The sequence below is a fragment of the Rhodnius prolixus genome, unplaced genomic scaffold, assembly GCF_049639745.1.
Source record: "Rhodnius prolixus isolate KJV_2025 unplaced genomic scaffold, Rpr scaffold_8, whole genome shotgun sequence".
Classification (NCBI taxonomy): Eukaryota; Metazoa; Arthropoda; class Insecta; order Hemiptera; family Reduviidae; genus Rhodnius; species Rhodnius prolixus.
Genome location: NW_027411593.1, coordinates 27,369,823 through 27,385,202, shown reverse-complemented (window position 1 = coordinate 27,385,202; position 15,380 = coordinate 27,369,823). Strand labels below are relative to the sequence as shown.

The 15,380-nt window shown below is 33.2% G+C and overlaps 1 protein-coding gene across 17 annotated transcripts in view; it reads left to right on the top strand.

The window, feature by feature from the left end:
• EndoA (SH3 domain containing GRB2 like, endophilin-A) overlaps positions 1–15,380 on the top strand; it is a 134,580-nt gene that overhangs the window by 103,947 nt on the left and 15,253 nt on the right. For 6 of the 17 annotated variants that reach the window (XM_074122135.1, XM_074122137.1, XM_074122134.1 and 3 more), the window contains 7 exons: positions 2,329–2,397; positions 4,426–4,642; positions 6,687–6,820; positions 7,371–7,437; positions 7,815–7,918; positions 8,013–8,116; positions 12,128–12,288. In XM_074122135.1, the coding sequence (XP_073978236.1) occupies positions 2,329–2,397; positions 4,426–4,642; positions 6,687–6,820; positions 7,371–7,437; positions 7,815–7,918; positions 8,013–8,116; positions 12,128–12,288 (856 nt within the window). Of the gene's footprint in view, positions 1–1,659; positions 1,782–2,328; positions 2,398–4,425; positions 4,643–6,686; positions 6,821–7,370; positions 7,438–7,814; positions 7,919–8,012; positions 8,117–12,127; positions 12,342–15,380 lie in introns of those variants that run through there. The other 11 variants (XM_074122149.1, XM_074122148.1, XM_074122139.1 and 8 more) reach the window with 7 other exon arrangements.

Below are 15,380 nucleotides of genomic sequence, written 5' to 3'. Positions count from 1 at the left end.
ACTTTCAATGCATCAGTTGGCCTCCCTGCCTGAGAGGCGTAATTCTTCTTTGTGATTCAGTAAACATAAAATATTCTTATTACTATTCTAGCCTAGGGAGGCCATCCTAACAACGGAGAGTAGATAAGGCCATAGATTGGCCTATTGTAGTTTGCGTTCATTGCATTGTTGTTCGCAATTTTCATGTCCCTTAATGGTTGTCCATGCATATACATGGTAATCACATTGATATTTTCAAGATTAACTTAGGAGATGCATTTTGTTTGGATCCACGATGGACTCGGCTCCAAAACTCTTTTCTACTAAAAACAAAAGCAATATTATTTTGGAATAGGCGGTCAAAAAAATCGAGAAACGGTTAGTTGGTTTTCTACTACCACCAGTTGTAGTCCAACTATTTCTTTCGCTTCCGGTTACCACGCTTATTTTGCTAAACTGAAAAAAAAAGGGGAGTCTATTATTTGAGGATTATTCCAAACGTGTATTACTTTTATAAACCATAAAATGTAATATGTCACAAAATATGGCATAATAGAGTAGAAACGTGCTAGCTAGTTTGCTTTGTAAACGCGTAAAAACTTATTTAAAAAAAGTGTTGTCAACAGATCCGTGCATAAAGCAGAATTAATGCCCATAACTGTCACTGTTTGACGTCTAAATTACATCCAAAAATGTGCATTTATTACAAATTAATATGTATACCAGATAACTCACACGTTCTAGTAAAAAAACACACCTTGCTTGCACTTTCTCTTAATTCGATTTTATGCAATTGAAGAGCTTGGTGCAAAAAGAAGTTATCTACAGTTTTTTTAAAATTTTTAGTAGGGACAAAAGACTAAATATGCTTTAAGATGTATTCCTTATGTTGAGTCTGCTGTAAGGATTAGTTAATATATTGTGATGGGGTCATTTGGGGGCTCAAGTTGAACTTTCTAGGGTATTTTTTAAGCTTGCTATAAGCAAAAGTAATTTTACAGCTAACTCTTTTTTGCACCAAAATCATAATTTTCAGTAAAACTTGAGTAAATATTAAGTACTTTAGACAACAGATTTCTTGTTTTTGAGCTTTTAAATGGCATTTTGTGTCTTGTCGAAGCGAATGTTAGATATATTATTATGCCTGTCAACAAGAAAAATAATAATATCTACCTAATATAAACATTAAATAAACCTAATAAAAAAAATTTTTGTTTGATTGATGGCGTCATCTTTTCTGTTTGGAGCAAAAGAAAGTTTTCTGCAGTAGAAAACTCATTTTTGCTCCAAATCTAGCCTAGGTTAGGGAATAAGTAATAATAAACGAGTCTGCAAAAGATGTAGAATTGAACATACAATAGGGGGGCGCCACTAAACACATTTTCTGAAAAAAATGTAGATAACTCCTTTTTGCACCAAGCTCTTCAATTATGACTAAGTTTTCTTTCAACGTTTAGTTTCTCTGAAATTATTCAGAAGTAATGGGTTAAACATTGTTGAGAAAGTCATTTTAAGTCAAAAAAATAAATAAATAAAGTGATTTTAATTTAAAATTGGGATCTATCGTATTTCTATCAATTGCGTACAGAACTAGTAAAGATCAAAGTGCATTTACATTTGTTCATTCAGCATGCATCACTCTAGAATCACCATGACTTTGCTTACAAACATATTATCCATAAAACCGACGGTTATTAACCATTAATAACCTCACCTCCTATCCTAACAACCAATAACAGTAAGGCCAGTGTTCTCTTGGCTAAGATATGTCCGTATAACAAACCAACGCCCTTACGTCCATAGTTAGTACAGATCCTTAGCTAATTATCGCTTAAATTAACTATGCCTTTTTTAAGTTAACTATGCCTTACAAAGTATTTTCTCTTTTTTGTTTCGATCCAGCTTATCATTCTCTGGGCTCCGTTAAGAGTCAGCATTTCTTAATTTGATTACAGACGTCTATATTTTAGTTGCTTTGTGTAGACAAGGATCACGGTGTTTTTTGTTTTTGTACTAATGACAAAAAAGTAAAGCTACCAAAACTATTTGAGAAACTCACATTGAATGGCTGCCAATGTCCAGGCTTTTCTAAATTTTGTGCTTTCCGAGTCTGTCATGCGGAATTTGGATACGAAGTTGTTAAATATCAAACAGTCTTAAAAAATAATTTCTATTGATATTTGTAATAAATAACATTATAACCTAACCACGATACTTTTATTGATACTCTGCCGCCAGAAAAAATAGGCGATTACTTTACCTAGCATTATTTTTGTTTATATTTTTGTAGTTTTTAAAATACTACTTAATTTTTAACTAATTTTTTTATTTGGTTCTTTTCAATTTCAGTACATGACCGAAAAGATGGGGGGCGCCGAGGGGACAAAGCTGGACGTAGATTTCATGGACATGGAAAGGGTAAGTAGTAACTTACTTTGATATTCTTGATTCCTTTATAGTTCTTGTATTAGATTATTCCTTAACATCTTCTAGTTTTAGTTTTGTTCTTATATCAAATTATAATCATTGCTGCCTTGCGATGATCTTGCTCTGCAAGAGATCTTGATTTGTTTTAAAAATGTTACAAACACAGAAACAACCTATCGGCAATCAACAATGTTTGTAGTTAAACATTCAGTGAAAACAGTTTAATCTATCGTTTTCAAAGGTGAAAAATCAAATTTGGTTTTTAAATCCAGGCTACCACAATCTGGAAATTTTTCTGGATACCTTTAATTTACGAAGTAGGTGTAAGTAAAATGTTCTGAGGGACTCATTTAGAAGATAGCCTAACATAGGCTTAGGATTATTCTATTAATTATTTTTTAAATAAACCTATTTTCCTTTTAACGCTTTTATACTTTATTAGCTAGTTAAACTCAGAATTTTCTTTTAGCTGTAGATTTGACTGTTGAGAAATAGTTCCCAATCCAATTAAGTTTTGAAGAAAGGCAGTTTCCAATCTGATGAGCATTCAGGTACAAAATGTGCCGGCATTGTGAAGATTTGGTATCGTCACATTTGAAAACAATTCATTCGGTATTTATTATCTTACCTTCCATACTTATCTTCATTTTATGAATGGTGCAGGTTTTATACCATATTCGTTATTACGAATAATTTTTGTCTTTTTTTTAAACATCTTTGGAATATCGAAGAGCGATCAATAAGAACTCCAATACTTTACAGACACTGTACACAAAATTAAAAGTCTCTAAACCAAATAAAAATGTTACACTCAGACTTAAATCTACAAAATAAACTGCAAAAATTGTAATACCGCTTATGTTGAACAAACTTCACAATATCTTAACAAAAGATTATACTAATACCAGTACGACTGCAAGACAAAGAAACCCAACATTATCTACTCTCACTAAACACCATCTATGTTAGAGCTGCAACGCGATTTTCACTTTGACAACACCACCATATTCGCCACGAACACTAGCAGAAACAAACACAACATATGGTGGAGCTCCAACCCAAAATTTTTATGAATAGTAGGTAGATTAGAGTAGGGCGGCTTCAATGCCTACGCCACTGCAACCTCTTTGGATCTATTGTGGCTCCCCTCACTCTAGAGCTCACCCTCCAGACCCGTCCGTTTAATCAGACTCTTAATTCTGGAGAACGACTCCTGTGTAAAGCTCACAGGCCTTGGTTTTTTTTTCTCCCCGAGAAGTAACATCCTTAGTCAGACAAGCCCCTCACATTGACACAACACGTGCAGTGCCATTTCCTCCTCTTCCTAACAGAACCTACAAAGCCTATCATCCGCTAGGCCCACGCGATGCATGTGTTTTCTGAGCCTGCAATGGCCCAGTTAATAGTCCTACAATTATCCTTATAGCCCCACGGCCTTGACGGATTAATTCTACAGTCAGCCTCGGCGAACAGCCTCTAATGAACTCCTTCGCCTGTCTCTGCCCAGTGGTGGAGAGCCACCACTCCTGCGACCATGAATAGTAGTAGATTTAGACATTAAAAATTAAGGTGACAGTCACTGATGACTGACAGTATTCTCAGAAAAAGAATTAAACCTATAAAGAATACCAACCGCTATCATCTTACTTCGCACCACTTATAGTATATTTTATTTTAATTTTTTTCTGTGGGGTTATTCTAAGAATGAAGTATATAATACAAAACTAGCACCGTTAATGAATTGTAATCAGTTGTAAAAGTGGAATATTCTGAAATTCCGAAAGAAATGTTTTTAAATTTAAGCGGTTCACGTTCTATTTGGCACAATTTGAAAACTTTCTTTTATCAAAGCATAATTTTAATTTCTCAACCAACCAATCTGCAACTTAAATAAAATTAAGAATTTTAACGTCTAATAAAGTGCGTTGCCATATTTTTTTGCCACTCTTTAGTATTTAATGTATTTTTCATTGATTATTGTTTATTTCTTTGTTATTTAATAAATTGATTTATTTTCAGAAAACAGATGTTACATACGAACTTGTAGAAGAATTACAATTAAAGACGAAAGAATATTTACAACCAAATCCTACAGCTCGAGCTAAAATGGCCGCTGTAAAGGGAATATCTAAGTTAAGCGGTCAGGCTAAGGCTAGTACTTACCCACAACCTGAAGGAACTTTGGGTGAATGTATGGTCTTGTATGGCAAGAAGCTGGGTGATGATAGTTATTTTGGTAAGCCTGAATTCAATTTTATTATTATTATATGTTACAAAAAACCATGTATCCATTTGCTGCAAATATACTATCGCGTCGCTACTGTTTATATAGTCCACTAATGCAATAAAATAAAACCATTTGTCTTGATTTATTGGATTTCGTAAATTTAATGTGCACGTTAGCGTATAAACACGATATATGATAGAAGAACTCAGTTGCTGCAGTTTTCTGATTTCGTTTATTCCATTTTCTTTAAATAGTAATCAGAGAATATCTCCTTTCCAAAGAATATTTTTTAGCGCGGCCATCAGTTATTTGGGTGCATATTGCATGTATGATAGGGGTATACGAGGGTCGTTTGAAAAGTCCGTGCAAATTCAGAGAGATAGCACCACTGGCGCGTATCGAGGTTATGTTTAGTTAGTAGCATCTCTTGGAAGAACACACACCAAGTTTCAGCCAGATCGGTCTATTTCTTTGTGTTTGGCATTCGTTTGAATCGAGGAAGTCGAGTGATTTTCAAAAAATGGACGAAAATGAATTTCGTGTGTTGATTAAACACTACTTTATGAAAGGCAAAACGCCTCAGGAGACTAAAGAGAAGCTTGATAAACATTATGGTGACTCTGCACCTTCGATTAGAACAGTTTATAAGTGGTTTCAAAATTTTCGGAGTGGCCATATGGGCACAAGTGACGCTGAACGTTCTGGACGCCCTGTTGAGGTTACTACTCCAAGAAATCATTGATAAAATCCATGATATGGTGATGGATGACAGAAGAGTGAAGGTGCGTGAGATTGCTAGTGCTGTGGGCATCTCGAATGAACGGGTACATAATATTTTGCATCAACATTTGGACATGACAAAGCTATCCGCAAGATGGGTGCCGCGATTGCTCACGCTTGACCAAAAACGAAATCGTGTGAAGTGTTGCAAGGACGGTTTGCAGCTGTTCCAGAAGAATCCGCAGGACTTTAAGCGTCGTTTCGTCACTGTGGATGAAACATGGATACAACACTACACTCCTGAGACCAAAGAACAATCTAAACAATGGGTTACCAAGGGGGAATCTGCGCCAAAAAAGGCGAAGACCGTTCCTTCGGCCGGAAAGATTATGGCGACTGTCTTTTGGGATTCGCAAGGAATAATCCTCATCGACTATCTGGAAAAGGGTAAAACTATTACAGGTACATATTATTCATCGTTATTGGACCGTTTGAAAACCGAGCTGCAAGAAAAACGCCCACGATTGGCCCACAAAAAAGTCCTTTTCCATCACGACAACGCACCAGCTCACACCTCAGCAGTTGTGGTCGCAAAATTAATGGAAATAAGGTTCCATCTCGTTTCACATCCCCGTATACTTACATGAGATTAGGTTATTGCTCAGTATGCAAGAATCCTGGGTTGTATGGCGGCTCCCTGAACTTGAATTTTGTCTCCCCAAGAGCTTCTTACTGCTTAAATAATAACCTGCCAAATTTTATCAAAATCGGGCTAAGATTTACAGAGTTATTAGTAATAATAATTTTGGAAGAGGTTTCACATACATGGGGCTAACTCCTCTCCCATTCGATTTACAGCGTTGTGACCCCCCACAAGGCACATCTACATAAAATTCCAAATCGAATGACACCTCATTCATGAAAATCGGTTCGCACTTTTAGGCGCTACGTTGTTTACAAAAAAGGTAACAACAAGAACAACATTTTCTGAAAAAGCCATTTTTGCCCATTTTCAGCAACGTATTTCTCGAAATATATTTAACCTATGTTGTTGCAAAAACAAGTTGCAAGTTAGGAGTATTTGCCCTATATTTTAAAGAAAATTTGGGAATTTTATCTTTTATAGAAAAAGAGAAACATATTGTCAAAGTTGGGTGTTTTTCAACGTTACGCTTTTTCGTGCAGTTTTTGACGATCAACCCTTATACAACTGCCCTACAGTTTTAATAATAAAATAAAAATAAAAAAAATATTTTTTTCATTCATAATTTAAAAGTATATTTTTGTAAACTTAACAATTATATTTAATATACTTTGGATTATCTGATTACAGGCCATGCGCTACTCGAACTTGGAGAAAATTTGAAACAAATGGCTGATGTTAAATATGCACTAGATGACAATACTAAACAGAACTTCCTAGAACCGTTGCATCATTTGCAGACTAAAGATCTTAAAGAGGTTATGGTAGGTTAAGAAGTATTTTTAATATAATTTGATTCTTTTGCCACATAATTGCGATTTATTATCTTGTTTTTTAAGCTAATATTTGTCACTCAGATGTGCATAATTTGGTTTTTGAAATTCATAGTCTAAAATCTAAGTTAAAACACACTAAAAAAAATGTTGACTTTCATTCGCTAGCTGACAGGTCTTGACGGTCAGCCAATTTGTATATAATTACATGCATATAAGCGCAAATAAGTCAACGCATATTTTCCAATCGGTTTTATACCTCTTATTTACCAAAAAAAATAGTGGACGGAGGCGAATAGCAAATATTTTTACTTATTAACAGATTTTAATTGAATCGGACCCGCAATCAATCACTGCTGGCTCACCTAAAGTACATTAGTATTGCTAATCTGAGTGCTGAATGTCAGCTATATTGAAATTTTATACGAAATCCTGATGCTTTATCATTAAGTTTTTTAGATTTTTATTTTTGAATTATAAAAATAATTAAAATCTATCATTTAAAAATGTTTAATTCCTTTTTTTATCTTTCTATTTTCAGCATCACAGAAAAAAATTACAAGGTCGTAGGTTAGACTTCGATTGCAAACGTAGAAAACAAGCCAAAGGTTGGTACTTGATTAAAAACAGTTCACAAATTTCAAAAGCATAATTTTTGATTTCTATCTTATTATACAAAAAAATAAAATATATAATGCGTACGCATAATTGTAAATAAATTAGGTGAAAATTTACATTTTTTCTCGCCAAACGTTATGTTCATATTTAATTATATTTTTATTTTACTTTATTCAATTAGTTTAATTTATATTTATTTGATTTTTGTTTTTTCATTTCTGAATTTTTGTGTTTTTTAATTATATCATTTTCCTTAACTTTATTTCTTTAAATTTTAATTTTTTTTACTTTTTCTTTTTTTTTTTTTCTTTTTTCGTTGGTCATTTAATTTGTCCCGTTGGCGGTATTGTGTGAATCACAAAACAAGCAGGCTCTAACATTACAGATGATGAAATTCGAATGGCAGAAGAAAAATTTGCGGAATCTTTGCATCTGGCTCAGATGGGCATGTTTAATCTGCTTGAAAATGATGTAAGTTACAGTATTTTTAACCTTAAAACTTATTTTAATCTTATTGTATTGGCAAAAAAAAACCTAATAATAATTTATTGTTTAAATTTTTTAGGTTGAACAAATTTCTCAGTTGACTACCTTTGCCGAAGGATTACTTGAATATCATCGACAATGTACAGAAATCCTGCAAATTGCTGTTGAAAATTTAACAGAAAAGTATTTAATCATATACATATGTATATATTATAAATATAGTTTGAAATAGTTTAAGAAAAAGAAAAATTTTGGGTATTCTTACGGTGCTCTGAAAATATACTTTTTGCAGATTTTTTATTAATGGAAGTCTTAAAATTTCAATTATTAATCAATAATCTGTAATCTGTGATGGCCGACAGTATACACTGGGCCAAAAAAGTCTGTGAACACTAACCTAAATTTTATTACTTTTATTATTATCTTATTAGAAACTTCTTTTATTTTCAAATGAAATATACTATTCGATAGAGAGAAACCAGAGTTTTTCATTTTATATTCAATCTTTTATTTTTGTTCAGCAGGAATATCACAATTAAATGTTTAACAAAACAACACCCCAAACGAATGCAAAAAAAGTCTGTGAACAGCTGTATAAATATGTAAAAACATTAAGATAACAAACAGAAAAACGATTGAATAAAGTTTCAAAGTTCTCTATTGTATTGTAGAAACCACTACAGTCAGTTTTGTGAATAAATAATCTAATTAGTACATATTTAACCACTAATATGGAAGTTCCCAGACCAATTCGAGAACTTATTGTGACGTTGCGAAATGAAAGAAAAAGTATTCGAGAAATAGGGAAGATAGTTCAAAAAAACCCTTCAACGGTGCGTAATATAATTAAAAAGTACGGAAATGTGATTAGTAGGCCACGCAGTGGACGGCCACCAAAACTTAATTCCTTTCATAAACTGCAAATTCTGAAGTCTGTTCGAGAAGAACCCAGGACAAGCGCTCAAAAATCAGTCAAGAATTATCAAGTGGTTATGTGTAAGCGTAACACCACAGACAATTAGAAATAAATTACATGAATACGATTATTGCGGTCGAGTCCCGAGGAAAAAACCTTTAATCAATAAAATAAATAGTAACCGCCGATTGGATTTCGCGAAAGAATATGTTTCTAAGCTTTCTAGTTTCTGGGAAACCGTAATCTTTTCAGATGAGTCGAAATTCAATGTATGTGGGTCTGATTGACGACAAAAAGTGTGGCGAAAAAGAAATGAAGCTATGAAAATGAAAAATATGAAGCCTACTTTTAAGCATGGGGGAGGCAACATTCTGGTGTGGGGTGCATGAGTGCTAAAGGAGTGGGCAAGTTAGATCTAATTAATGGTATGATGGACCAATATGTGTATGTGGATATATTAAGACGCAATTTAAAAGAAAATTCAAAAAAATTAGGGTTGGAGGGAACGTTTGTCTTCCAACAAGACAATGACCCGAAACATACCGCACTAAAAACTCGGGAATGGCTTTTAAATAATACACTCTGGCGCCTAAACACCCCTCCACAATTGCCAGACCTTAACCCAATAGAACATTTGTGGGATGAAATCAGCCGCGAAATAAATAAACGAGGAATAAGAAACCGTGAACAACTAAAAAACGCTATTTTAGAAGAGTGGGATAAAATTCCAACATTGACGACCACAAAATTATTAGGATCGATGAAAGCTCGCTTGTTGGAAGTGATTAGGAACATAGGAGGTCCTACAAGTTTTTAAAATTTATAATTCACGTACAATGTGTAAGAATGATTTATTTCTGCAAAGTGTTCACAGACTTTTTTTGCATTCGTTTGGGGTGTTGTTTTGTTAAACATTTAATTGTGATATTCCTGTTGAACAAAAATAAAAGATTGAATATAAAATGAAAAATTCTGGTTTCTCTCTATCGAATAGTATATTTCATTTGAAAATAAAAGAAGTTTCTAATAAGATAATAATAAAAGTAATAAAATTTAGGTTAGTGTTCACAGACTTCAGTGTATATTCTCCACCAAAATGGGTTCCATTTATTAAAGCCCAAAGAAGAACTTATCAGTTCCTATTTATTTATCCTTAAAATCTCTTTTCCAAAATTATATTAAGGTCATATTTATATATGTGGACCTAACTTTTCCCCTGGGTATTGTGACACTGCCGACAATTACGAAATTTACTGAGCACCAAGAAGAGTTGTTACACATGGCATCCCTCAGATTGGTTTCGGTAACGAGGTGCATTGCTCTAATTAAAAGAAAAATCATTTATATGAGTATCTCAGATTAAACCAGTATCACTCGAGTTTCATTTTAGTTACTTTTTTGTTTTATTTTTAACATTTATATCATTCATGCACCTATATATTCAAGAAGAAATAAATGAATCCATGTGAATTCAGAGAAGATTAGGAAAGAAAGAAATACTTATATTGTTTACTTACATTTATAGGGCCAAAACGAGTTCAGAGAAAACTGAGGAATGAAAAGAAACATCTTGATTAAATATCTAATTCATAGATAAATAAAATGCCACAAAGGTTTTACACATCGACGATGTACGAACTAAAATAAAATTTTGTAGCAAACTAGATGCAGTAATAAATATTACCTTAAACGAACATTAAAATACACAATACACTTTAAAAATATAAGACACCCACGATTGCCGAGCGGTTAGAGGCGAGCCTCGCAAAGCTAAAATGTATTGTGATGCTGGGTTCCAATCCCGGTCTAGGCCTTAGAATTTATTTAATGGTTAATAAAAGGAATTTATGAAGTAAAGCATCTTTGCTAGTTCTCTCCGTTTACGACACCTAATTAGGTATTTGGTTGTTAAAACCCTCCTGAAACAAATTGATATAACATTACTCTAAAAATATCAATTTGTGAAAAATTATTTACATGATTGCTCAGCAAAGCAAAAAATTATTATTGGAATCAGTTCTAAAAATAAATCAGTTTGAAAAATAATTTACGAAAGAAATAGCAGTGTATAAGAAAATGAAATTATTAACCTGTCAAAAGTGGCGAACATATTTATAAAGTTTCTATATAATTGTTTGAAAATTTGAAAATATACTTGCAGATATTTCTTATCTGGTAAGTTGAAACATTTAATTGAGAAACTGGGTGTCACCCAGAAGCGGAAGACGCGAGAGTTTTATAGAGGGTTAGTCTCTAGTGCCCTTAGAGCATAAGCGCCATCACCTCGTCACGGTTGGACACCAAGTGGGGACAAGCCCGGAAGGTCCAGGGCCATAAAAAGGGCAAACAAAAGACACCGAGACAATCCCTGCAGCTGATGATGGAGAAAAACTGATGCTGAAGAGATGAATATGTAATGTAAAGGATCCCAGGAAGGCGGTTGTTGCTTCTTCTTCTTCTTGCCTATGAACGAGTTGCACTGTAACCTGGAAACAACACAGAAAAGGTTATAACACAGCAAAGGTTATGAGATGCGAGGCTACAGAAGTTCGGCGGGAATTAGAAGCGCGGGAAAAAGCATGGCGTGAAAGTTAAAAGGGCCGCCAAGAAAAGCTGTGTACGACTGCGCACTGGTGTTAGAATGATATAAAATTGAGTATCACGACTAAAATTACGTGGAAATCTATCTAGAGGATAGAATGATACTCTTAAACGTTCCAAATTTTTGTGAAACATCTGCTGTTGTATAAGTATAAACAAAATTAAGAGAATTTTAAAATAAAAGATGATTAGATGTAAATAAATAATTTTCGAAATTAATAAATGTAAAAAAAATGACTTACATAGTGATATGGATATTTATATATCATACATCCCATTATTTAAACAATAAGCTCACAATGAACATGCTTGCTAAGATGGATAAAATCAACTATGGTTACTACCTAACCACATTTTGAACATTATTTTTTTGGTCTGGAAAGTTTAAGAGCCCTGGGGACTTATAAAGTTTCTATATAAGTCCTAGAGCGTTTATAAATTTTCCCTGCCTTTATGTACTAGTTATTAACAAAAAAATGTGACCCATTAAGAATTTTCTGGTGATTAGAAAAAGGGCCTGGTGCTAATAACCTAGAAGTTGATGCAAAATAATAATAAAAAGATGTCTGTCTATCTTTAAAACATTTTTGTATTTTTCTTGATTTTTTTAAATAATTTCAGTAGTTAGTTGAAATTTACTATTACTAAGAATTTGATTTTGTCTTTTTTTTTTTTAGGAAAGATGAAGCAATGCGGAGGCCGAAATTGGAATTCGTCCCAAAGACACTGCAAGATCTACATGTGGAATTGGGTGACGGTGTAAATGGTGGGAGTACTTTTCATATAGGACAGAACACGCAAGACCAGGAACCATGGTCAATCAGGATACCATCAAGAGGTTTGGGAAATATCACTGAAAAGCCGCAAAGTGCTTCTTTTGTCATTGGTGTGGTGCTTGCCATTTCTTATCCACTAATCCATAATCAATTTTTTATTTTTATAATTAATCTTAAGTTTTCTTTTTCTTTTCTCCATTTGTTAAAATGAATATTTTCCTTGTACTTGTATAATTTGGGACTTTGTTTTACATTACTTTTTCAATTAGACTGGTGTAAATAGGGTTTCGTAAATGAAGCGAGGACCAAAAGTATTTTCCTTCAAGTTGATTGCATATATTCTTATAATAGCTGTAAATGCTGCAAAAACTCCTTTAAATAGATGAATTCGTTTTTAATTTAAAAATTTGATTCATTTGTAATGAATACAAACCTAAATAAGTATGAATTAATTAAACATCTACTGACCCAACATCTCGCGTATGCAGATTACGGGGCGCACTAAAGCAGCATTGGAAGGGGCCCTGGTGGAATTGGAAAGAAAAGCAATGACTCTTGGCCTGAGAGTCAACGAAAAAAAAACTCTTTATATGAGATCATCCAGGAACCAAGCTGCTATGCCTGAGAAGGTAGAAATTAATAATCATGAGTTCGCAACTGGAGATAGTTTTAAGTACCTGGGAGCGGTTGTGACGAACAAAAATTGAATGGAAGCCGAAATTAAAGCACGAATAGCTGCTGGCAACATATGCTTATTTGCATTAGCGAAGGCTGTCCGCTTTAAAGGTCAAGTGACGCCAAGGTAATAATATACAGAATCATAATAAGACCAGTTGCAACGTTTGCTAGTCAGACGTGGATATTGACTAAAGAGAGCGAAAGGTTACTTGGGGTGTGGGAGAGAAAGGTCCTGAGAAAAAATATTTGGCCCATGCTTTGTGAACGGCCAGTGGAGGATTAGGAAAAACGGAAGAATTGTACCAGATGTACAAAGAAGAAGAATATATCGAGACCTTTATAAAGAAAGGTCGTCTCCGCTGGTTAGGTCATGTGGAGAGAATAGAGGAAGAAATACTAAACCTAAAAGGCTCCTCTATGGTCGACCCGGTGGAGCTCGCCGGAGAGGAAGACCTCGCTTGCGCTGGCTGGACGATCTCCAGGATGACCTCACCTCAATTGGTGTTAGGCGTTGGAGAATGAAGGCCAAAGACAAGGGTGTTTGGCAGAAGCTTGTGGACGAGGCATGGATCCTTTAGGACTGTTGCGCCATGTATAGATAGATAGAATTAAACATCTATTTCTAAAACAGCGGTTTTTAACAGAATAATCTAACGGAATTCAGTTTTAAAACTTAAAGACTCCCGACAGAGGAAGGTGCCCTTAGTTTACAATTTCATCGTCACAATTTTTATTTTATTATATTATATATTATCTTAATGAATCAATTAATTGCCTTAAAAAAAAATCAACGTCTCTCGCTAAGAGGATGAGAGTTTTGCATGGAAACAGACTGTGATGTTTCTTGTAAAGGTTGTTTCTCCTGTTATAATTTTTCTAGCCGTTTCTGCTCTTTAGAGGTAAATTTTTATAAGGCTTAGCTCTAATATTAAAATAGTTAGTTAAGTCAAAGAAATTGAGCACAGCCTTTTTTTTTTACATTTAGTATCTCATGGCAATTGATCTAATTCGATGTTATTCCTGAACTTAAACAAAAACAAACAATTACAAAAATCTGGAAGTAATTCTGTTATTTTATATGTTTTATATTTCAATGCAAATATTCACCATTACAAATGTAGTTTACAAGACACTCCTGAAAAGAAATAATTTACTTGGGAAACTCCATAGAAAAATATAATTTCAATTGGTGCATTTCCGCCTATGGCAGTTAGAGGAAATAAATAAACAATGGTGAGAAGGACTCAAAAGATTTTATGAACGGTAGAAAGAATGTATGGGATTTTTAGGAGGAGTCTCCTGTGTGGCTAGCATATTAGTAATATCCTCAGAAATGGATTCCTACGACCGATTGGACACCATCTCGCTTGTTCGATGTAGATTGTGGGAGTGTATTACAACCCATAAGTGTACCGTCCACCCACAGGGTTTCTCAATTAAAAGCATCAGCTTTTTCAATTAAAGACCAGCTTACTTTTGAGACATTACAACTTTTCTTCATTGCGAGTTTTGGGTTCATTTAAGTTTTAGTTTTCTTAGAATTATTAGAAAAATTCAAACAAAGGCAACCATTTGTTTTAATAAAAATACTATCGAATATAACACTGATCTGTTCATTATAAAAATAATATAAATCAATATTTGGAAAGATAAATAGTATTCTAACAAAAAAATTGAATATTTTTATTTGAATTTCGTTGCTTTCTAACTCAAGGTTGGTTACATTACTTATACTATAGATTATCTATGTACAATTTAAGTAATAGAAAACTATTAAAAACTTTTTGAACAAGGTATATTTAATATCAGCAATTACAACAGCATATTAAGGGCAAACAGCAATATCCATTATTATTTACATATTTTCTTATTATTGTTTTGAAATCAATTTTGATTAATCTTTATTTATGCCTTCAAGTTAATAAAAAACCCATCTTTTATAATAAATTATTCGATTAAAAACAAATTTATCCTACATTTCCTAGTTGATTTTAAAATATAAAACATTACATTCATTGTTTCATTAAAACTTCACATTCCTTCCAAATCTGTGTTTATTTTTGTAAATTTTAGTCATTTGCTCAAACAATACAATAGTAAATGACGATCACCACGAAAAATAAAATAAATAAAGTTATTTCCCAAAACTTGAAAAAAAAACACGCCTGGTCTTGGGTGTTAAAAATAAAATTATTTTTTAAATATTGCATGTCATAATATAGTGTAACTCTGCCATCTCTTTCTGCTCCATTTTTCATTATTCTATTTTATTTCCCAAACCAAAGAAAGTATGCCCTCCTCGTGTGTTTAATTATATATATGGTATGTTGTATTTAATAGAATTTCAATAACTCCATTTTAATTATCTGTGAATATTTTTCCTGATTATTTTATTTAATTTGTTCATTTTCAAGTTGTATTACTTTTGATTTGTTCACTAGTATGTTGCCCATTAAATTATTTATTTGATCGAAAT